The 25,424-nt window shown below is 36.4% G+C and overlaps 2 protein-coding genes across 2 annotated transcripts; both read right to left on the bottom strand.

The window, feature by feature from the left end:
- Positions 1 to 11,791: 11,791 nt before the first annotated feature.
- Positions 11,792 to 12,853, bottom strand: LOC126704804 (uncharacterized). The gene is made up of 2 exons (XM_050403804.1): positions 12,548 to 12,853; positions 11,792 to 12,454 (listed from the first exon to the last, which is right to left on the bottom strand). Exons 1-2 carry the CDS (start codon positions 12,851 to 12,853, stop codon positions 11,792 to 11,794), a joined length of 969 nt encoding a protein of 322 aa, XP_050259761.1.
- Positions 12,854 to 21,310: 8,457 nt separating this feature from the next.
- LOC126704805 (uncharacterized) lies at positions 21,311 to 22,087 on the bottom strand. Its single transcript, XM_050403806.1, has one exon. The coding sequence runs from the start codon at positions 22,085 to 22,087 to the stop codon at positions 21,311 to 21,313; it is 777 nt and encodes a 258-aa protein (XP_050259763.1).
- Between the last annotated feature and the right edge of the window lie 3,337 nt (positions 22,088 to 25,424).

The following is a 25,424-nucleotide window of genomic DNA, read 5'->3' on the forward strand; positions in this document are numbered from 1 at the left end:
GTGGTCGTGTCAGTAAGTTCTACTGGTTGGTAGCATTAGGAAGTCGAGCGGGGGTGCTTGTAAGTCCTTTTGTATGAACTTCGATTCTTTCTGATAGTGGATTCAAGTTTATCTTGAGGATAGCTAGGTCAAATCCTCCCCAGGTTTTTACCGGTTTGGTTTCCTGGGTGATCATATCGTGTGTTATTTATTTTCCGTTGCTTTGCATGATTTGATCTTTATTATTGTGATAACCTAGACTTGTTAATCTGACTAAGTAGCAACTTGGCTAATTAACTAGGTTTAATCAATTGTTTAAGGGGTCTAAAAACTGTCATTCTTTTTAAAATTCCCTTTCCCACAAAATTTAAACCACTCAATTGACACTTGATTTTGACATTTGCAAATTTATTTATTTTTATTGTAAGTAAAGTATTACTCAAAGAAAATTTTAAGAAATATAAGAACAATATAAATAGTTTTTATTTTAGTTATTATTGTTTAAGTTCAAGAATCTAGTTTCTCACAAAAAAAAGTTCAAGAAACTATAATGACAAAAAAGTAATATAAAGAAAAAAAATTATTAAAATAAATGATCTCTAATAGATAGTAAATGGAAGAGATGATGAAGAAATGCTAAATAAATAAATGATTTTCCATGATGATGAAAATATTAAGTTCTGTAAGGGCAGGTTTTGTTTCCTGAGCTCAAAAGGTAGAAGGATTCAGGCCTAAAGAGTCCAACACAATGAATTTTTAGAGAGTGGGCTGAAAACTAGGTTTCAGTGAGTTGGACAACGGCCATAATGGATTTAAGATTGAAATAAAACAAAGGAAAACAGGTTTTATGCGAAGAAATCCTTCCTTGGCAAAGTCCGAGGTGAGTAGTTCTGAGTATATTCTTCTTAAATTTGATTACAATTTCAGTTGTTTGTGTTACAGTTTTTTTCAGATTTTTCAGATGAACTCCCTTCGCCCTTGGATGATCTCTCACATTATATAGCCTCCTTTGGCTGATCTTGGCCCTCCATTTGTTGATTAGGCAAGCCACTACTCGAGTGCTTGTCCCATCAAACGCCCTCCCAAGTCTTCTGTGAGTTGCGGTAACCAAGATAGCACTATTTAAGGATCTTCTCCACAAAAATGCGGCCAAAGTGTTTGGTGAGATGCATTAAGTGGTGGCAGCTACCATCCCCCCAATCACGTCAGGGCTAACCCCCTCTCTGAAACTCTTCCTCTATAGTGTGGCCCCCTTTTGTAATGTGCCATTGACGTGGCCATGACCCGCCTCTCCGATCTTACCATCTGAGTGTATGGACTCCTCGGAATTGTATTGGCCTCCTCGGTCTTGGGTATGACACATGACATGATTACCTTAATAAATTTCTGTACCCCATAAGTTCCATTATAGATATGAAGTTAAAGACACAAGAATTTCTATGAATATGATGAGAACAAATTATTAATTTTGCTTATATATCATATATTATCACTTTTGAGTTAGAAAATTTTAAATGTGATGAGCATAGATATATTTTATTTAGCTATATATATTTATTAAGTAATGAACTAATGATTAAACTAGTCATTAGTAGAATATGTTGGAAATCATATCAAATCATATACTATACCATATAATAGAAGTTTGGCTTAAAAACCGCAGTTGCACTAAGTGAATATCTAATTTAATCACTAAGTGTTTGCACCAAATTACAATAATTTTTCAGATAGAAATAAGTAATTATTCTTATTTATTTTCCTTCTTCTACTATATCAATTCTTTTGATATACGCAAAAGCTAGCCAAACATATATCCCTTTAATTTCTTATCAACTTTAAACAATTAATCCTTTTGGATTTTTTCTCCAAAAAAAAAACTTTTTTTTTTTTTAGCAGTGGTTGTGTTTTTGGAAAAAAAAGAAAAAACGAATTATTATGATTACCTTAAGGGAGCGTTTGGTTTGCCGTTGTGATGTGCCCTTGATATGATACACATTACGATGATGTAATTTTAAGGTTTTTCATTTATTTTATTTTTTCTAATATTACCATAATTTAAAATTACAAAATATATCACATCATTTTAATCTCATCACCTTCCTAAATAATGTAATGTTGTATTCTTGTATTGAGATTACATTAATGTAAGATTACATCATGGCGAATCAAACACTCCCTAAGTGTTTTAGTAAAATGACAACACTACAAATATATGATGATTACGATACTTGTTTTATATGCAATAGCCAATAGGTTTTTCTTTATTCTCATCTTCTCCTTCTTTCATGATTATATTAAGATAATTATAAATTCTAACTTCATTGCAATTTGAAGGAAAAAAAAAAAAAAACCTATGGTGTCCGCTTCTAATAATTGCCCTTTATCATCAGGCCAAGACACTAGTTGGTTTTTAGTGTAGGCGGGGATAGACTTTCAAATCTCTTATTCAACCATCAGAAACTTTACCAGTTGAGCTAACTGGAACCCACTCCTTCATTGCAATTTGAAATACTACATCAAATGGAACTCTTCAAAATTTCTATATTCTCCATCTTTCTTGGAGCGAGGAATGAAACCCATCCTAAATTGGTTTTTAGTGTAGGCGTAGATTCGTAGAAATCATGGTAGCACCAAATGGTTATCTTTATCCAAATTTCCTTTACTGCTTTAGTGCTTTATCCACTCTTTCCCACTTTGGGTATACATAAACTTATCTCCCATTCATTTGTTCTTATCAACTTACAAAAATAAAACCATTTGGATTTTAATTTTGTGATAAAAGTAAATAGTTTTTTATCTTATAATTTCATGCAGCGATTTTTTTAAGATTAAAACAACGGCAGTTTTTAGTTAAAAAATAGCCACGACTGTGTCTTTTGGGATGAAAATAATATTTTTTTAATTATTATTTTTGTTTAATACACATATATTTTTAATGTTTATATTAACTTTAGATAATTAATTTTTTTAAGGAAAATAACAACACCACAAATATTTTTAATATATGCCATAGTTTTCTATTTATTTTCATCTTCTCCTTGTTTTACAATTCTTGAGATAATTAAAAAAAAAAAAAAATTGCTGCAATTTGAACTTTTACATTAAATGGAATTCTTTGAAGTTTATATATCCTTTATTTTTCATGGTGGAATGAAACTTGCCCCAAATTGTGAATCCCCAAATCCCTTAATGTCTCTACCTGTAGCTACATAGGTTTGTATTTCTTTTCTTTTCTCAAAGTTGTATTCTTATTCATGAGTACGAACCAGTAAGTACAATGATGATAATAACTAGAGCCTTTAAATAAATCCATAGAAGTTATTTTCAAATCGTATGCTTTGGTATAGGTGTAGGTGTACATATATATTGGCTATAAAAACTTTTCACTTTATACTTTGTGGTGTTTTATCATGAAAAGATTTGTCTAAATTACCTTCTTCTTCTTTTTTTGGTTCAAGTTACACCTTTGAACGTTTTATATAGTTGTATTTTCACTCCTTTATATTTTTTCGAGGGAAGCGAAAATAGATCCTTTTTTCAATCCAAATTAATAACGTAAATGACAGTTATACCTTTTTTGTGGGTTCTACATAAACCTTTGCTCAATCCAAATTCGTAACATAAAACTTAATAATATAATTTTTGTTCATGATTAAGATACTAAAAATATTTCCAGATTTTGTCCCTTGCATCTTAGGAAATTGAACAATCTATATATTACCTTTTTGGGGGCCCAGAAATCTGGTGAAATAAGTTGTATACAAGTTGGCCTCTTTCCTTTACTTTAGGTACTACTTTAGTTCATCTAAAAATACCAGAAGAGTAGTTGATCAGGATTCAGAACAGTAGTATTTTAAGTAATAGAAATTTGAAATACATTTGCTATACTTATTTTTTGGTTAAGTAAAAATGCCTAACCGCTCCACCGCCTTGTTATTTCTACTTGTTCTCTTTTTATTCAACTTAAGTGAACTCTTTTACCATAAGCCTCTTTGATTAATTTTTTGATCATTTTTTTTTTCAATAGCTTCTGTTGATATACGCACATGTCACTATTTAGGTGTACAAAATATAAATTCTAAAAAGTACAGAAAATGAGAGAGAGAAATGGTTTAGCTAAATGATAATGTCATCTTATTGGTAAATTAGTCATTTAATCTATTTTTATTTTTATTTTTATTTTTTTTATATACAAGATAGATATTCTACTTTAGATAATCTAAGTGTATATGATGAAGCAAAAAATTGCAGCTCGTCAGTATGCTCCTCGTCACTGGTATGGACGATCATCAGTACCTGTTTCAAAGAAACAATGTAAGAGGGCACCTGGGGTCCCGAGGGAGCCTCTGATGCTTAAGTCAGTTTATCTCCTTGAGAAACAGAATAATGTAAGAGATAGTCTGAGTATAGTGTGTAAGTGTATGCGTAGATGTCCTATTTACCTGTTATTGTTTGCCTTACATAGCATGTCTGTGAATAAATGCTTGGGGCATTTATTGTGCCAAACGTTGAAGGCTTTGAATAGTCTGTTGAATGTCATTATATCCTGATTTAAAGTCTTGTGACAGTTTTACAATGGTCAACTTAGCTGTCTAAGGCTTTCTGCTGGAGCCCGTAACGTTTAGACCTTGTTAAGGAAAGGATTTAGGGCCGGATCATTAATGTACGTAACGGTCGTCAATGTTACTAACAACCTATTTTATTGACGGTTTGCAATCTTTTAGTCGACCAAATTCACTGAAGGTCCGCTGATCAAATGTGGCTCTTCAGTTGCCCCCTTATTCCTTAGTTGTTCCTTCTTTGAGACGAGTAGAGGAATAATTTTGGCGCTTTCTGATTGCTTTTCCTCTTCTCGAAATTCCCATCCCATCACATTAATGGAGACGTGATTTTCTGTCAAGTAATGGCCATATGTGGATCATGCCTTGGTTGTGCGTGTAAGGGTTTTTATGGGTTTTAAGCTTTTGGCACCATAAACCAAGTTTTCCTTTTTAGAAAAGAAAACTCTTCATCTTCTATCTTCCTCTTTCTGCATCGATTCCATATTTGAGGTCTGAAGTATCAAAATTCCTTGCTTCTCAAAATCTCGGTAAGATTTTCCTTTTCTTAGAACTCCATTTATGGTTGATTTGTCTTTGGTTCAGTGTGAGTTTTCTTCTATTTCCTTCTTCTTTGCTAGATTAGGAGTTTTTCTTGAGAAGTCTAGTGGAAAACGTCCTCAAGTTGGGTCATTCTTCCCCGTGATTGTGCTGCTTTTAGGCCAGTGCTTCTTGATTTTTACCCTTTGATTCGTCATTCCTTGATTTCTTATCATGTAGAGATGGGTGATAGTGAAATTGAGACTAGGGTTAGTGAATACGAGTCTAATTCCTCTTCTAGCAGTGATTCTATTTTTGAAATTACTCCAGTGAAGCCAATTTCTTCTTTGAGACCTTCAGTTCCTTCTAAACTTCCCAAGTCTTCAACTCCTTCAAGCTTCTTCATCCTCGTTTGTGACTCCATTCCATGCTTTTCCTGAGGAATGCATCTTAGATGATTTGGAATCCATTAGGGGGAGATTCCAAATTCCTAGTGAAGTCTTCTCCAGGTTGCCTCTTACTGGTGAGAAAGCTTGTAGCTTTGCTCACGAGGAGGTGAGCTTTTACGAGGTTAACTTCTCCTGTGGATTAAGGTTTCCTGTTCACCCTTTCATACACCATCTTCTATCCAATCTTAATATTGCACCCGGGTAGCTCATTCCCAATGCCTGGAGGATGGTCGTCAATTGTATGGCCATATGGTTCATAGTTGTTGGGAAATTTCGACCCCAGTTGATAGAATTAACAAGTTTTGAACCCAAGTTATTAATTAGATTTATTATAAATAAAACTTGTTAAAACAAACTAACATCAATATCATGCATAGCGAAATAGTAAATAAGACAAGATATGATGACCTAGGAAAACCAATTAAACAAACTAGTTTCACAGTAAATAACCTAGGGGGAAACCTTCCCAAAAAGTAATCCACTATAATAAAGAGAAGTTTCTGATCTAGTACAAAACCTTTGTCCCTAGACTCTACAATCCTCGTAGATGAACTTACAATAGAAATCTTTTATCGCTTCAGAACTTCTGAACTCTTCAATATATGAACGCCACCCTTTTTGCACGAATCCTAGTACGTGACTAACCAATGATGCACGACTCCCAGTACGTGACTAACTCACCAACTTGAAGAAGATGTTGGCTACAAAGTTTTTCACTTCATCAACAATGAAGATCAGAAAGCACTTAGTTACAAAACCCTAAGGTGCAAAAGACGCAGTAGCTTCTTTCAGAGAGAATAAGGCATCAATCACTTTTTGCATGTATTCTCCTTGTATTCTCTTATATGACGGCCTTTAAAATAAGTCTTATATATGTCTAGGGTTGTGAGAAAAGAAACCCTACACAAATACATAAGCATGGGCCGAAAATCAGATCTGAAAAATTGATTTTCGTAATTCTCGATAGATAGTATTTGTCAAGTAGCTACTAAGACCTCGATAGATAGTATCTGTCGAGTAGCCATCGAGAGCTCAATAGATAGCTATCTGTCAGAATCTGTCCAGTTTTAATGAACAATCCTTCTTCACTTGTTTCTTGGACAAATTTTCATGGTTTCAATACTAGACTTGAACTCTTGTTCTTTGAAGTATTAAACACATCCTAGATCTACCCAATTACAAGTAAAGTGCGTTTTGTCAAAGGATTAGCCAATTACATAAAATATGTCCTTAACAATAGTTCATGACAGGGAGATGATCACCCTGAATGAATTTTTGTTTTTGTATAAGTTGAAGCCTTCTACCTATTACGGGTACTTTGAACTCTCTCCTTTGGATAAGCAGACCAAGGTAGTCCATGAATTTCCTACTTCTTTTCGTGATTGGAAATCACGTTACTTTTTTGTGTTTGGAAAATTTGAGACATTGAGCAACAACCTTTAGGGTGAGGTCCTGAGGTTATTGTGAAGATAGGAAATACCCACTCTTGCGCTATTTTTCTCTTCTTGTTTCTGTTTTACTCATTTCTGATTTTTTTTAACCTTCTTTCTTATTTGCTTTGCAGCTGTTTGAACAACCTGAGTTGGAGGAGCGATACCAAGGATGCATTGAAGCTACTTTAGGGTTTGCTCTTACTCTCTCGTCTAAGGATTTTAAGAGTCTTGTAGGTGCTCATCAGTTATACGAGTGTTGTCTCGGACTTGAACCTTCTGAATTGGTGCTAGAGAAAATTGCTCTTGAAGAAAGGAGTATGCTTTTTCTCTCTCTTTATTTATTTATTTTTTTTTTTTTTTGAATGACAAGAAATTTTCCTTATACCGACGATTATGCACTTCTATTGATGAGGAAGTCTTTTTATAATCAAGATTTTTCATCTTTTGTAGAGATGGCGACTAGGCAAAGCAAGGATAAGTACGCTCGTCTAAGGAGCATGAAAAATGAGCCTCTGTCTTTGCTGGCCCCTGATGCCAAGAGGCGTAAATTTGTCAAAGGAAAGTTCGAAGGGCCTACCCTTTTGGCCTTGTTCCAGGTTCCTGTTTCCCTAACCCTTTCTTCGAAGGTGGTGGCTACGCTTCCTTCATCAACCGTTGCTTCTCCCATCACTCATTCCAAAGGGAAGGGCAAGGTCGAGAAGAGTGTTTGGGAGGACCGAGCTACCGCCATTGGCCGAGCCCATAATGTCATCACTGACGAAGAGCTGAGGGGCCTTTCTACTGTATCTTCTCACGAGCTCGTCAATCGTCATATCCACAAGTTGGTGCAGGTATGTTGTTTGTTTTTCTTTTCTTTCCTCCTTGGATTTCATTTCGCAGAAATATGAGATTTCAGTTGTGTCTTTGTCTTCCAGGTCCTTGGTGAATCCTTTCGACTGACAACTAACTACCTGAGTATTGAAGAGAAAGTGGTTATCACTCAATCTAAGGTCGAGTCTACTCAGGCTAAAAGTTCACAACTGAGGAAGGATTTAGTGGAAGCTATGGACCAAGCCGTGAAATCCAAAGAGAAGGCAAATGAGCTGAGAAAGGCCTTAAAGGTTGAGAAGAAACTCGTCGCTCAAAAGGACGATGAACTCCAAGCTGCTCTCATTTGGACTGCTGAGGCCAGGGAAGGGGTAATTGCTCAGTTCCAAGAGTCCAAACATTACTCTGACCTTCTGTTCCACCAGTACTTTAAGGGCTTTGAGCTTCTACGTAAGTGGATGCTGAAGCATCAGGAAGAAGCCATTGACTTCTCAGCTTTGGATTTTGAAATTGTTGACACAGAGATGATTGCTAATGAAGCCAAAGAGGAGGAAAGCCGAGCTATTGAAGGGGTTGGTTCTGTCCTTGCTGATATTGAAGCTGAAGTTGAAGCTGAAACTGCTGCTGCAGATGTCGCTGCTCTTGGAGGAGGTGAGGCTACTGACGAGAGTGCTGATGGTCAAACCGTCATTACTTTTATAGATCTTCCCTTAGAGCAAGCTTAGTTTGTTTGTTTCCCCCCCCCCCCCCAAAGTTATGAACAATGGGTGCCTCTTGTTTTGAGGCTTTTGTTTCTAAACAATGGTTGCCTCCATGTTTTTAGGCTCAATTTGCTTGACATTACTAATTGCCCTAAGGCATATTTTGTTTAAAAACAACGGTTGCCTCTTTGTTTAAGGCCCTTATATTTCATGCTTTGTTTGCTATCATGATTTCTGCTCTAAAGCTTGCTGTTTGAAACTTGACGTCATTTCCTTAGGAATTTTACAGCTTTTTAGTTTGTCATGTGATCACTAGAATTTGTATCAATGTTATGCTGCAAATAGGCTATCAAAACTTTATAAAGAACATAAGCTTAATCATCTTTAAACTCATCAAATAGAGTTGGGATGACACGTATTTGAGCTTTAATTTCATCAATAAAAGACATAATTCAAGCTTGTTCATAAAGTTTATCTTACCAATTGAGTTTGAACCATCAATTGTGGTGAAAACATGTTGTTGAAGCTTTGTAAGGACGTTACGAGCTAACTGTGTGAATTTGTACCTGTCAATGAAGTTTGCAGTTTTGAGATGACGTAGACTGGCTACTGGAGATTTGATAGTAGAGTTCGTATTACTGCGTAGGCTTAAATTGGCTACTTGAAGATTTGCTCTTTCATAGTAGGGTTTGTACCTCAAAGCTGTTCTTGGCAGTAAAGTTTGTATCCTAGATTTCCGACTTGAGTTAATACTCGTCAGTGGTATCCATTTTGATGTTGATTGACTACTTGAGCTTATGCTCTTCAGTAGAATCTATATCGTTGGTCCGATGTAGATTAACTACCTGAGCTTATGCTTATCTGCAAAGTCTATATTGATGACTTGATGTAGATTTACTACTTGAGTTGATACTCATCGGTAGAATCTATGTCGACGATTTGATGTAGATTAACTACCTGAACTTTTTAACTACTTGAGCTTTATGCTCGTCGATAGAATCTATATCATGGACTTGCTACTGAAGCTTTGTGCTTGATAGTGGAGCTTTGATTAATCGTCCTTGGAGCTCGTATTACTTTTGAACAATTAAGTACTTGAATAGCTTGGAAGCTCTTTTATTTCATTCACCCTAATAAAGGGGTTGTAAGGGAAATAACTTGACTGAAAAGAAATGCGCTTTAATAAAATTTCTGCTTATCTGATGTTTCGACATCTTCTGCTGGTATCAAACTACTCCTCGTTTCTAACTTTAGGTAGGTAATTCAGTTTCTAGCTTTAGTTGTTAAGAGCCTCATCATACTCAAAAGAAATGCTCATAGCCCTCTTTGCCCCCCTCAAGTCGAGCTTTGATGATCTTCATTGAAGTTTGATTTGTGACCTCTATTTGGTCGTTTACTTGGGGGTTCCCAGGTGACAAATAATGGTTCTTGATGCCAAAATTTCCACAGAATTTTCTGACAACCATTATCTGAGACGATCACTCTTGGGATTCCTAACCTGCAAACAATAATCTTCCTTGAATTAGAAAGGTTTTTAGTCCTTTCATGCTTGAGGTCGTCTGTATTTCCAAGTGTACTCCTTGCTGGTCTGTGACATTACTAGATTAGGCCAACCTAGCCAGTTTTGTCAACTTCGGAGATACTTTCCCTTGGGATCTATTCAACCCTGACATCATCAAAGTAATCAACCAATTATTGATTTAGTCTTAAATACTTTTGCATTCGTTCCTCTTTCGCCTTTCGTATTCGTAGGTCATCTATCAAACGACAAGCTTGGAGTCGGTTTTTAGTTTGAAGTCCTTTGCCCTTAAGGCTTTGGCTATTCTCAAGCTAGTGTGGACAACCTCATACTCTGTATATGCTATCCAGTATTCTGTCATAAGGTATCGTTCTAGAAGCATGATTTCAACACCAAAGTTTGCCTAAGCTTGAGCTTTGATTGCTATCTTCATCTTGTGCTCAACGTCAAATTGACTTAGCTCGATTGGCCATCGAACCATGCGCCCTGCTGCATCGGGACTGCTCGTAGACTTTTTAATGGGCCAGCTCCTCATTACAATGATGGCATGAGTTTGAAAGTGAGGACGAAGCTTCCTCGGTGCGATGAGCAAAGAAAGTGCCAATTTCTCCATCCTTGGGTATTTCATCTCAACCCCTTGAAAAGCTTGACCTATGTAGTAGACTGACCACTGGATCTTGTTCTCTTCATGAATCAAGGCTGAATTGACTGTTGTCTGGGATACAGTCAAGTACAAGAATAGATCTTCTCCTTGCATTGATGGGCTCAGGAATGGAGGTTTTGCTAAGTACTCATTGAGGGTTTGAAAGGCTGCTTCACACTCATCTGTCTACTGGAAAACTTGCTTAAAGGTTTTAGAGAAGGGCAGACACTTATCTGTAGCTTTAGAGACGAACCTTTTCTGGTTTACTTCAATCCCTCGTTGAGAAACCATGAAACCGAGGAATTTTTTTGAAAAGACTCCAAATACATATTTGGCTGGGTTTAGCTTCATTTGATACCTCCTCAAAGTATTGAAGGTCTCTTGGAGGTCGTCAAGATGGGACTTTGCCTCCCTACTCTTTACGAGCATGTTGTCTACATAGACTTCTACATTTCTGTCTATCTGCTTGTTGAATATGTGACTTACCAGCCTCTGGCATGTAGCTCCCTTATCCTTCAGACCGAAGGGCATGGCTTTGTAATAGTGCAGGCCTCAGCTGGTTACTAACAGGGTCTTCTCTTGGTTGGGTGGACATTTAAGCGGTATTCAATTATTCGTCTACCAATTCAATGCATGTCTTCATAGCTCCTGGCGAAGACGTCTAAGTTTTCCTTTAAGAAGTTTGTGATTCCTTCTTTCAACGGAAACTGGACCAATTTCGCTGGCTTAGATTCTTAGACGACCATCTCTGATTCTCCTTCTATTATTCAAGGATGGTTTGTCTTTGGACACCAACACTGTATTACAACATTCTCTATCTAGGGGTTGACCTCCACTAATTTCTCCAATCCCGTTGGGAATTTCACTTTGAGGCAATGGGTGGAGGTTTCTGCTTTTAGATGATTGATAATTGGTCGTCCTAGGATGACATTAAATATGGGAGGACAGTTGATCGCCAAGAAATCTACTTGCTTTATTACTTGCGTTGGATAACTGCCTACCGCGATGGATAAGGGGATGACATCCTTTGGGTAGACTCGAGACTTCAAACGGCTGGATTCATCTCTGATAAGCTTCCTTCAGTATGAACCTCTGGTAAATGGATTCCCCTACCGTCGATTTTGGATGATCCCGTTCTTCCTTCTAGTCGTCATTGGACACACCGTCCGTATTTGGTTTGGGCTAATAATCCTTTTTGATGAACTCTTGGAGTTTGCCTCTCTGAATGAGTTCCCTAATTTGCCCATTCAATTCACGACATTCATCAATGGAATGACCATAACCTTCATGGAATCGGCAGTACTTCCAAAAATTTCTGCCTTTTGGCCTCGAGCTTAAGGGGTTTGGCCACTTTAGGATTAGGTCGTCCTTAATTTGTATGAGAATCTTATCAACAAGCATCAATAGAGGTATAAAGTTCAATCTCTTCTTTATCGTCTCTAGGCTAGTCTTTCTAGTTCGGTTGTCTGATAGATTGAGTTTACAGTCCTTCTTTCCATTCTGCAAATCAATCTCCTCATCCTTCTTTTGCTTACCTGTTAGGCTCTTGATGGCCAAGACATCTTCCTCATTCACACACTTCTGGATTTTGAACAACAGGTCTGCCATTGACGTTGGTGTGGTTTTTCCTAGAGAGGAAGTGAGATCTGGATCGACCAGCCCTGCTTGGAAGGTCATCATTATAACCTGGTCATCGCCTTTGTCAATCTCTAGCACTGCCTCGTTGAAGCGCCTTACATATTCCCTTAGGGTTTCTCCTTCTTGTTGCTTTACGGTCAGCAAGTATGAAGTGAGCCTTTTGTGCCACTCGCCACTAATGAAGTGATGAACAAAAGAGTCGCTTAACTATTCAAAGTTATCAATTGAGGTTGCTGGTAACTTGCTGAACCATTCTTTAGTAGCCCCCCTGAGGGTGGCTGGGAAGGATCTGCATTTCACCTCATCTGGTATTTGTTGAAGGTCTAGGATTGTTTTGAATGCGCCAATGTGATCAAGAGGATCTTTCATGCCGTCGTAGATCTCCAATTGTGGAAGTTTGAACTTGAGGGGAAGAGCGCACTCGAGTACCTTGGCAATGAAAGGTGAGCTTGTCTTCTTAAGCATGCCACCAGGGTTTATTGCAGTTTTCATAGCACTCCTTACCTCATCCAGCTCTTTTCTTATGGCTTCCACCATCTGATCTTTATCGAGCGTGGTTTGCTTGGTTTGTTCAGAGGTGGCTTGTTGGGCTGTGGTTTTCGTCATCGTCCCGATTACATCGTACTGGAGAAGTGTTGCTGTTCTTAGGATGTCCTTGGTTCTCGAGACATCCTTGATGTTTGAATTCCACGTTTTGCTTCATCAACTCTTGGACATTAGATGTCTGAGCTCGGATCTGCTCAGCCATGATGGTTGAATCCATAGGAGGTGAAGAAGTGAAAGTGTCCATGTGTCTCAAGGAACTTTGTCAATAGAGATACAATGACTTGCCAAAAAGAATTGCAACTCAATCATTTCCCATAGACAACTCCAAACTGATGAAGCAGAAAATTGCAGCTCATCAGTCTGCTCCTCATCACTGGTATGGACGACCGTCAGTACCTGTTTCAAAGAAACAATGTAAGAGGGCACCTAGGGTCCCAGGGGAGCCTATGATGCTTAAGTTAGTTTATTTCCTTGAGAAATAGAATAATGTAAGAGATAGTTTGAGTATAGTGTGTAAGTGTATGCGTAGATGTCCTATTTACCTATTGTTGTTTGCCTTATATAGCATGTTTGTCAATAAATGCTCGAGGCATTTATTGTGCCAAACGTTGGAGGCTTTGAATAGCCTATTGAATGTCATTATATCTTGGTTTAAAGTCCTGTAATGGTTTTACAAAGGTCAGCTTAGCTGTTTAAGGCTTTCTGCTGGAGCCCGTAACGTTTAGACCTTGTTAAGGAAATGATTTAGGGCCGGATCATTAATCTGCATAGCGGTCATCAATGTTATTGACGACCTATTTTATTGACAATCTGCAATCTTTCAGTTGACCAAATTCACTGAAGGTTCGCTGATCAAATGTGGCTCTTCAATATATGTATGTGAAGCTCCCTCTCGGAGATCTTGAACCCCGACCCTTGCCCCCCATACCCCGCAAACACTTATATTTGTGAAGTGACCATCACGCCATGAGTGCGCGGTGGTATTTAATATATTTTTATTAAATTATTGTTTGTATTACACAATAATATAAGAAAATCATATATAAGGAGTATTTTGTGAAAAATTTAAAGATCGAAATGGTTTGACTAATGCTATGGAGACAATAGTTTCACAATAATTTCACGGCAAAACCTAGGTGCCAACTTATTAAGGGTTCTCATTTGAACCTATTGTTAACGTCATTTTTTTACTTATTATTGACAATTTATCCCTTAGACTTTTTTTTTTTTTTTGAGAAGATTGTCATTTAGATTTTGTCATAAAAAAATATTGTGGCAATACTAGCTATATTCAAAAGCTTTATATATGTAATGATGACGAGGGTTGTGATGTTAGCCTGTTAGGTACCCTGCTTCTTACGATGTGCGATAATTTATGTGCTGATGGTTTGGGTGCATGTGACAACAATGATGGTTGCAATTCATCTTGCAATAAGAAGCATCCTAGTGGTCAAGGAAGTTGTGACCTTGTGGGAGTAGCAAAATTGTGTTACTGTTATTACAATTGTGGTGGTCCAAGTAAACCTCCCTCAATGTCATGTATTGATGGTTTGGGAGAATGTGATAATAGTTGCAAATTGCAATGACAAGTGCATCGCAAAACATCCTGGTGGTCAAGGAACCTGTGATGGCTACCCCAAGAGCTTCTGTCAGTGCATATACTATTGTGAGGCATATTCATATTCGCCATGTATTTATTTAAACAAAAAATTTATTTAAACAAAATAAATGTGATAATAAAAAGAAAGAATAAGAAAACACAGCTTGAGCCAAATAGAACATTTTAGCTCAATTGGTTAGTATCTCTTGGTGTATCATTCAGGATTTAAATCTTCTGTCTCCTTTGTTACTTTTAAAAAATAAAAATAAATAAAAAAGATATTTCTGCAATTGTATTCCAATGTTTCTATAAAAAGTTAAAAACACCAAAAGTCAACAAATTCAAACTGGAATTCCAAGCACAAACTACCACCAAAACAAAATCCATATTACAAATTTTAATCAAACCTCAATTTCTACCAACTATATAAAAAGTGCGAATAGCTTATCTATGACAATACTTTGGTTTAGTCAAATATTGTCTTATTTGGTAGTCAAAATGGTGCATTTTTGGTAAGGAAAAGCAAAACTGTTTCAAGTGAAAACCAAAACAAAACTTGAAGGGAGAGAGGGTGGGAGGTGGAGAGGGAGAGTTCACAATACCTACATTATGTCCATCGGACCAAGAGAGAGAAACAGGTGATAAAGGAAACAAATCAAAAGAAGAGAGGTAGGTGAGAAATGGGCTTCTTGTATGGTTAAGTCAAGAGACAACAAAAGGCAATGAAAGAAACAATTTACAAGGGGGATTTGATTCATTTTTGTATATTCAACCATCAAAGCTAGGGGAGAGAGAGAGAGAGAGAGAGAGAGTTTTGACTTTTGCATGAAGAACAAGGTGGCCCTCTTCGTCTCTTTCTGCGTTGAGATTGAAAGAGAGAGAAGTGGGGAGGCAATCTAATATTACCATCAATTCTCTCGGCTGAAAATCTGGGAAAATGAGCTACCAACAAAGCAAGTATATAGTTTCTTTTCATCTCAAAATTATTTCCATTGGCTTCTCATTCTTCTTCATGACTCTTATTATAGGACTGATTGAGGTTTGCTTTTTGAACAATTTATGTTCTATTACTACTGCTAGATAGTCAATTCACAATCTTGAGGTTAATGGGTGCGGGTCCTTCTTTTGACGTTTCCCAATCCCTACACTGATAAAGGGATCTTGGGCCACCAAAAGTTGGTAATGGATATTGGTTGGAGTGGGCTTGGCTCACTGCGACCTTCTTGTGCCGTTATACAAACCAATCTGTGCATAAGACAAATGAACTCTACAACACAAATATATTGGTTGAGAAAATAATAAGGAACAAGAAGTACACTATGTAAAGTAAACGAATGAAAAGATGAAGATCCTTCAAAGAGGATGGTATTGCATTTTATTAAGTTAAGTATTTGAGTACATTAGGTCCTACTTTACAAGGATACTCCACAAGGCTCAATAAAGCTCAAAAATCACAGACTTGAGTAATTCCACTTAGGCTCTCAAGACTTGTGAAGTTTGAGTCCCTTTGAATCCAAGTGGCTTCCCAAGTGTTTGCTATTGGACCTTCTGCGATGCCTTTTTTTTTCTTAATGAACTTAACTATAGCTTATGGAGAGCTTAAGACTCTTTTTTTTGTATTTTTTTTTTTTTCTCTTAATTGCTTGTCTAAATGTCCATCTTCACTTCAAGCTCACCCCTTTTTATAGTGCCCCTTGAAGACTCTTTAAATCAATATTTTATGCCTTGATTCTCCTACGTACCTGAGCCACCTTTTTGTCTGAAACATTGGTAGCTGGTCCTTTCCTCATTTCCTCTTATTTCACCTTCCTGAGAACTGATAGTTGAAAGTTCATCTACTGACTTTCCACTTGTGGGAGCTCTTTCCTTGGGCAAACCAAATCCTTTTGAGGTCAATGCTTCTTATCCTCCTTCCAAGGCCTTAAAATGGACACTCCAAAGGCCCTAAGACCCTAATGTTGACTTCTCACAATTTGGCCGCTTTCTAGAAATAGATGGATTCCTTCTTGCAAAATGGTGTGCTTGAAAAGGTTTCTAATCACCTTACTCTTTTTCCATATCCTTGGCTTTACCCAAGATCCCTTGGTCCTCCTCATCAGGTATTGATCCTGAAAACCTCATCTGTCCTTGTGGCTACCTTCTAGATCCCAAGGACTTAACCTAGATAGGACCTTCTTTGTTTCCTGTGCTTCTTCAAAGTATGCATGCTTTGTTCCCAGACCATCTCATGAGTTGCCCATATCCCATTTTTAGCACCCTTCAGTCTTTCTTGAGGATCCACCCTCTGTTGTTGGAGGACCCATGTAAGGTCTGGGCCCAGATCCTCTCCTTTCCCAGGCTCCTTTGCTCTTTCATTCTCCCTTCACTTACTAGGCCTTCTTAGTTCATCACATCCTCCTTGTCTCATTGGGCCGAGCTTCCCTTCCTTTTAGGGCCCAAGCCTTCTCTTCTCTCTCCCACGAGTTGGGCTTTCTTTATGTCCATGAGCCTAACTCCTTGTCACATTTTGGACCTTAACAATGGGTAATTGCTAATCTTTCATTTCATGGCATGCTTATTTAGATAGTCAGTCACACACCCATTTACATAAATGGTGAGCAAATCCTTTTGAAAATTCAAAATGATAAATTTTGCAAGATGTGTGTATATGCCATTTTTTTATTCTCCAAAAAAAGAAAAAAAAAAGTGTATATGCCCTATGGCATAATTCTACTAGTTACTGTTATGTTAGGAAGTTAATAATATGTGTGTATGCGTGCGTGCGTGTGTGCATGCATGTGTGTGTGTTAGAATTTAGGAATATAAACATGTTCCCTGGGTAGCTGGCCTAGTTTTGCGTAATCATTACTAAGATTTCTTAAGCAGGGCATAGCTAGAATTTTTTTTTTTTGGAGGGCTAACTTATGATACTAATTTATTAGATTATACAAACTTTTATAAACGTGCACAAATACATACATCTATACACACATATAATTTAGTATCCTTCATAGTGAATCCTTTAAATTTTTATTTAATATAAGTTACCAAATTGTCTACCAAAGTAAGTAAAAAAATTTCAATCGAACAAATAAAGTATTCAAAGACATGAATGATCCAAAACTTCAATAGACACAAGAACACATTTTACAATAAAAAATGAATGTGAGAAAGAAAAAACATTTTCTATAACTACTAGATTATCAATTGGACAATTTTTTTAAGAGTATCATTGAACTAGCTCAAATATTTGGGGGGCTAAGTCCCATTTTTGTAGGCTAATAATTAAAATATTAAATATTTATATATAATATTAAAATATTTTTAAAATTTTTGGAGGAGCCATGGCCCCCCTACTCATACATGTAGCTCCACCCCTATTCTTAAGGTTAATATTGCATGCAAGAACTGTATAAATGGGTTATGGAAAAATTATACTAGTTAACGTTATTTAAATTTAAAATGAGATTTTTTTTTTTTTTTTTTTATAAATAATTCAATAGTTATAGCAAAGGGAAGAGGTTTTTTTTTTTTTTTTTTTTTTTTTTTTTTTTTTTTAAAGGAAACAAGAGAGATTTTAAATTTGATTCTCCTAATAAAGTGCTAGGAACCAAATGGTTCCTAATGGGATTGGATAGGAATTATAGGGGGATTGATGGAAATTGTAGGCAAATTGACTTAATTTGAGGTAGTCACCCTCCATATAGGAAGAGAGAGATTAAGAGAGAGAGAGAGAGAGAGAGATGCACTAATGCACTTAGAAATTGTTTTATTCTTCAATGATAGAAATATAATTACAAGTAGGTATTTATAAAACCATGAAACAATCCTATTGGCCCACATGGCCTTATCCTAATGGTCCTATTATTCCCCATGGGTATTAATAATTCCAACATGTGTTAAATGTGATTAACATGCTTGGGATTGTAACTAACTAACCAACTAACTAACTAAATGCATTCTATACCCAAATGTGGGTTCTTAAAATTTCACTGTCCTCCAAAACACCTTGCCCACAAGGTGTTCTTATAGTTGACATCTTCATGAGGGGAAATCGGCCACTAACCCAATACTCCAAAGCATCTTGAATATTGAACACTTCAACTACTTTCAAGCACCTTGTCACAATCCATAACTTGAGCAAGTTGATCTCATCATTAACTAAATCAGCAAAGGAGCACCAAGAATTCTTTATGTCGTGGCCTCTCTTTCTATCAAATACCAAGTCTCAGACCATAAACTTCCAAACAAATGACCACCCATGCAACTCACATGGGTAAGGAGATGATAGTCCACAAACTGCAAATAATGCAATAAATGGATCCAACTAATCACATTCCCATGTAGCTGATATTGAGGATAGAGAAAGCTTCTTGAGAGCAATTTCTATATCTTCACAACCTTTAAGATCCCAACTCACACCCAAGTCCTTAAAAATTATGATCAGCTTGATTATGGAATCCATCATTTATCCCACCGCAACCACCATGAAAAGAATCATCTAATCCAAATTCATTTGCATTGCCACCAATGTTAGTGGCTGTTAATTTCATGCCTTAATTCTTGATTACATGAGCAGCCCCATTTGTTGAAGTACGAGTTTGGCCACAATCAAACACCATTGGATCACTTGTATCCAGACCAACAACAACTTCATGCATTGTAGATTCTTGGATCATCATCATCTTCTTTGTTGGTTCTTTGGGTCGAATTTTATGGTTAGCATGTACATGGATATCATCATCCACTTTGACACAAAAATCAACGTCCCGGCTTGCAACAACAACAGTAGATTCTTGGAACTTAATTTTTTCTTTGAGTTCCATTGAATCAAGAGATTGTAACTCCTCTTCCGTTATGTTCTCAAGATCCTCTTACAATCTTGAGAGCTCTTCTTTCATGGACTTTTTAGATTCATCCAAGGCCTTGACCTTCTCTGAAACTTCATTCACCATTTGTTGTAAGTCCTTCAAGATTTCTTGTCAGTCATATTCACCTATCTCAAGATTTACGGCTCTGATACCAAATGTTAGGAACCTCATGGTTCCTAATGGGATTGGATAGGAATTATAGGGGGGTTGATTGCAGGGAAATTAACTTAATTTGAGGTAGTCATTCTCATAGAGAAAGAGAGAGATGCACTAATGCACTGAGAAATTGGTTTATTCTTCAATGATGGAAATATGATTACAAGTAAGTATTTATAGACCCATGAAACTATCTTATTGGTCCACATGGCCTTATCCTAATGGTCCTATTATTCCCCATGTGCATTAATAATTCCAACATTGTTAAGTATGATTAACATGTTTGGGATTGTAACTAACTAACCAACTAACTAACTAAATGCATTCTATACCCAAATGTGGGTTCTTAACGTAAAGCTACAACATTCTTGACTAATAAATGAGATCTTAATGTAATATGTTGGGAATTTGGGCGACCTTTTTAACCTAGAAGTTTAAATTTGATAAGTATGTACCCATTTAAATTATAGGAAAAGTTATAAATTCTATCAATGAGATATGCCCTTAAAACATGCGAGTGTCATGCACTTTATTTTAGAGACATTTTCCCTATATGCTATGTAAAAAAGAGTAACATATCAGCAACGTTAAGAGAATGTATGTGATGATTTATTTTCTCTCACTAATGCTATGTTTGGAAGTTTGGAGGGAGAAGAGAGTAGAGGGGAGTAGAGGGGAGGAGAGTAGTGGGAAGGAGAGTAGAGGGGAATGGTTATCTTCCACCTTGTTTGGATGTTTTTAAAATTAAGTAAAGGGGAGGGGAATAATTAGTCTTTTCATAGTTTGTAATTTTATTAATATGGTAAAGGTAAATTTGGCAATTCATTTAGTCTAGCATTTTTATACTCTACTCTCCCTCCAAATCTCTCAAATTTGGGGGAATTAAAAATGAGGGGTTGGAAGTAGTTAGAACCCCTCAAAACCTATCCAAATCATTCCCCCTCCTTCTTTAAAAAAACATCCAAACAAGCTAATTTAACTTACTCTCCCTCCCTCTACTCTACTCCCCTCTACCCCCCCCCCCCCCTTCCATCCAAACAAGCTATAAAGAGATTAAAAGGGGTAGACTTGAGTCACTTGACAAAATTAGGTTCAAACCTATTTATCCACTTGAACCTATAGGATAAAAACGCATATGGGGTGTCCAGCAGTTAAGTCTACCAGTTGATCAATCCTCGGCAAAGGGAAGCTATCCTTTGGGCAGGCTTTGTTTAGATCTGTGAAATCGACGCATATTCTCCATTTGCCATTGCTCTTCTTTACCATTACCACGTTTGCTAGCCAATTTAAATAGAAGACTTTCCTGATAAAATCACCTTCTAGTAACTTCTCTACTTCTTCAGTTACAGCTTTGTTACACTCTGGTGCAAATATTCTCTACTTCTGCTGTACAGGTTTGCATTTTTGGTTGACGTTGAGACAATGTTGTATGATCTTCCTATCAATTTCGGCCATATCCTCGTGTTTCCAAGTGAAAACATCATGGTTTGCCCTTAAGAAGGAAATCATCTTCTCTTTCTCTAGAGTTGAGAGTGTTGATCCTATCTTCAATACCTTCATCGAATCCCTTGGAACGATCTCAACTTCTTATGGTGTTTCTGACGGTTCGAGGATGGGCTCTGGTTCATTGATCACCCACGTGTGGTTCTCCCAAGATGCTAAGGCAACTTGGTAGCATTCACTTACCAGAACTTGGTCTCCTTTAATTTCTCCTACTCCATGGGCTATTGAAAAATTCACCTTCAAGTAATATGTTGGCGTTGCTGCTCTTAGCCTTTTAAGTGCAGGTCTTCCTAAATAATGTTGTATGTTGAAGGGCAGTCAACTATGAGGAAATCAATTTCCTTGGTGACCTATGCTACGTAAATTCCTAAAATTATGGTTAGAGTGACGATGCCCCTAGGGACGATTCTATCCCCTGTGAAGCTTACCAGAGGCGAGGTGAAATGCAAACAAGTAGATGATATTTGCTGAGCCGTTGTCAATGAACACCCGGTGGATGTTGAATTCTTCTACTCTAAGCACGATTACTAATGGATCGTCATAGGGTTGCCTAATGCCACGATCATCTCTCTCTAAGAAAATAATATTAGGCTCCTCATTCTTTGGCATCTTCATTGGAGGGAGCTGCGAATGGACACTATTTATTTCTCTTCCATGGGCTTTTTTTAGGGATTTCAATATTCTGCCTGCTATTAGTCCTCCTGAGATCATCTTTATCTCTCCTGTAGGAGGTTTGCTTTCTCCTGCTCCCTGATTTTTGTCCTGATCGTCCTTCCGTTGGTATCTGTGGGGCTCTATTTTCCTGATATACTTCTGTAACTTTCCTTTTCGGATCAAAGTCTCCACTTGATCTTTCAAATGCTTACACTCGTCGGTGCGATACTCGTGGTCCTGGTGGAATCTGCAGTACTTGCTTTTGTCTCTTCTTTCTACTAGAGTGCTGATTGGCTTTGGCCATTGCAGGGAGGGATCGTCCCTTATCTGCATTAGGACCTGCTCAATTGGCATTATTAAAGGAGTAAAGTTAGTGAACTTTGGCTTCTTGCCTGGAAGTTTCTTCTTTTTCCCTGTTGTTTGCCCAACACTTCGTGTCTCTTTCTTTTTATCGTGATTGCTGCTTGTTCCTTCATCTCTCTTCCTTTTTCCATTCATTTCTTTTGCAAGCATTGTGTCTTTTGCATTCATGTACTTTTGAGCTTTTCGGAGCAGCTCCGCGATTATTTTTGCTGGACTTTTAGTGATAGAAAAGAAGAAATCCTCTGGTAGTAACCCTGCTTGGAAAGTTGTTAGGATGACTTGATCTTCAGCTTCGTCTACCTATAGTAGCTCCTTATTGAATCGGGTAGCGTACTATCTTAGTGATTCTCCTTCTGCTTGTTGAATGTTGAGAAAGTGACCAGTTGGCTTCTTGTGTCTTTGCCCCCCCCCCCCCCCCCCCAAAATGAAATGACGAAAAAAACCCTTGCTGAGTTGTTCGAAATCTACAATAGTTCCTAAGGGTATCTTGTTGAACCATACTCAGGCTGCTCCCTTCATTGTTGTTGGGAATGCCCTACATATCACCTCATCTGGCGTCATCTACAATAGCATCAGTGTCTTGAATGATTCAATGTGATCCAAGGGCTCCTTGGAACCGTCATACAACTCCCATTGTGGGAGACAAAATTTTGGTGGGAGGAGACGGCTTAGTACTTCAGTAGTAAATGATGAGTCTGTCCTTCGAATCATCTCATCCAAATTCTCTCTGCCTTTGTCCTTCATGGCACTTTCTAACTCGTCCATCTCCTTCCTCATGTTGTGAAACTCATTTCCATCCTAGAAGAATCTTCTCTTGAGGTCCTATCTCGCCTGTTCACTCATTCTCTTACGTGGAGAGTTTGATTCTTCTTCATTCTGGTTTTCGCCTATTCGCCGATGTTCTGCATTTTGGGATTCCATTGTCTTTTGCAGCTCTTCATTCTGGCTAGTCAACTCTTTCACATTAGCCAGGAGGGCCTAGGTTTGTTGTTGTTGCACAGCTTCTTGTTGTTGTGTAGTTTCTGCTTCCATCTCGTACTTCGAGGAACTCTTTTGTCACTGGGAAAGATAGCTTGAATGATTAGCGTCTCCCACAAACGGCGCCAAATTGATGATTCAAAAAATCAGCAATTGAGATCCTTGTCGTAATGGATGGACGAAGCTGTGATTGGGGTCAACTCTGTTGGAGGAAAACCTGCAAAATGAACTGGGTGGAAGAGTAACACGCAGGTGTGGCATTAGCCAAACCACCTCCGATGCTTAAGTCAGTAAAGGAGAAATATTTTATAGAGAATTGACTGGAAATTGATTTTCATAAAGTATTTTATGTGTACCTTTCACTTCTGTTGCTTTTTCTTTTATAGTTATGTGCCTCATTAATGGGCAATGAATCGCTGTACTTATGCTCAACAGCTAGTGCGTTACAAAATCTTTGTCTAAAGTTCACAGCTCATTCTTTGATCGTTGATCCGTCTGTTACGCTTTGTCATCAATAAGCATAATAAATGCGAACATCGTCTCTTGGTTAATGACGGTTCCAGCTTAGTGACGATCGTAAATTTCTGACTCATCAGCTACAACCTTACTCAATATCTTTTTATTGAAAGTGAATTTTGACAAATCCACCATTGAATTACATTTTCTTCTTATATCTTCCATACTTGCAAAATTTTTAGAAAATTAAAGATCAATAGTTATGTTATCAGTAAATTTTTTAAATTGCAATTTTTTGTAGTTTAAAATTATGCATAGAATATAAATTTATAGATTATATAATAAGTAATATCCAAATGACACAAAATTTGATATGTGTATTAAGAGCATAAAGAACATATAATTCAATAGTTAGATTTTCAAAATATGTAGTAATGTTTATTTTATTAAGTAAGGTTGTAGCCTTAGACAACAACTAATTTTGTAACTAAACTTTGTCCAATGTATTACACCTAAGTTTTACCCATTCTTTTTTGAAAGGAAAGTTTTACCCATTATTGAATATGAATATTTCCAACACTTATCTACTGCTAATATGGATTAGTTTTTTTTTTTTTTTTTTGTAAATTTATTTTTAATTTTAATTATTAATTTTTTTTCTTATTTTTCTTTACCCCCTATGTTATTATTATTCTTAAATCTCCCTATATTTAGTAATTTTTATTGACGATTTAGCTTTATTTTATGTTTCACACATATCCACATGAGAATTTTTGGACCATGGCATCTCGTTTTTGTTTTATATTAATTTTTAAATTATTGGACTATTATAGTTAATTATTAAATTATATATAGATTGATCATCTAAACTCCAACATGACACACCAAACAAGCTCTTTCTATCTCTCTCGACAACAAAATCAAAATTGGAAATTAGATTTTAGATTTCCTTCACCCTGCATCTCTTTACTAATTTTTTATTAAGTAAAACTTAAAAATAAATAAATAATCTTTCATATATTTTTGTTAAAATTTACACATGAATCATGATATTTGATTTCTATATGAAATTAATCTTCGTTTGGTTATATTTTTAATATATCTTTGTTGGAAACACCATTTTATTGTTAAGTGAAATTGCAACAATACCTTTCTTACATTGAATTTTATTATTCTACACTTTAAATTTTATTTTATCCTTGTCATAATATAGTTGTATATTATAGATAACATTTCTTTATTTATAAAAAAATTTATTAATTGTAAATTTCAAAGAAAGAGAGAGACTGAAATAGGATCTCTAGATAATTTGTTGACAACATAAAAAATAATAGTAATGTAGATAAAATCTCACAAATGAACAATAAATTCACAAAATAGAGAGAGCAAGTCTAAAATAGGATCTCTAGATAATTTGTTAGCAACATAAAAAATAATAGTAATTTAGATAAAATTTCACAAATGAACAAGAAATTCACAAAAAATACTATTGAAAGATAATAATGAAGGTAATTACAATATTGTTTAATAAGTATTATAATTGAAACGATGGAGGAAAGGGTCTTGCTTTCGTCGGTGTGCGTTTGATTGAATGGGTGTAATGTTTGATTTTTTAAAAGTCAGACGTGAAAGACACAACTCTTCGCATCTTATTTCACGTTTCTTTACTTAAACGCAGCAGATTTTTAAGTGTGGTTTTTTCTTTATGTGGCAGCACATCTTTAATTTTATGAATTGACTTTCTCTCAGCTTTTGCTATTATATATAGTAGGAAAATGTTAACAGATGCCCTTTAGGGCAATGGTTAACAATCTATTTTAAGAAATTTTTTATGAGAAAAAAAAAAAACAATTAATGTTTTGACAACTTTTTTCATTTCCCATAACAGTGGTATCAAAATTTTCCTAAAATGAATTGTTAACCATTGTCCTAAGGACACTCATTAACGTGACCGTATATAGTATTAGATTGTATTAGATTTCTTAATAACCACCTAAAAAAAAAAAAAAACTAAAATCGGTGCCACTAAGTGCCCAAATACATTAGATCCTATACAAAACACTAATCTTGC

Source organism: Quercus robur, chromosome 11 (assembly GCF_932294415.1).
Source record: "Quercus robur chromosome 11, dhQueRobu3.1, whole genome shotgun sequence".
In the NCBI taxonomy this organism is placed as follows: Eukaryota; Viridiplantae; Streptophyta; class Magnoliopsida; order Fagales; family Fagaceae; genus Quercus; species Quercus robur.

Bases quoted from the DNA above. Each gene is read 5' to 3' on its own strand.
- LOC126704804 (XM_050403804.1), bottom strand. From the start codon at position 12,853: ATGACGAAAACCACAGCCCAACAAGCCACCTCTGAACAAACCAAGCAA. The intron at 12,455-12,547 runs GTGAAATGCAGA...AACTTTGAATAG, and splicing joins TTCAACAAATACCAGATGAG to TTAAGCGACTCTTTTGTTCA.
- LOC126704805 (XM_050403806.1), bottom strand. From the start codon at position 22,087: ATGAATGCAAAAGACACAATGCTTGCAAAAGAAATGAATGGAAAAAGG.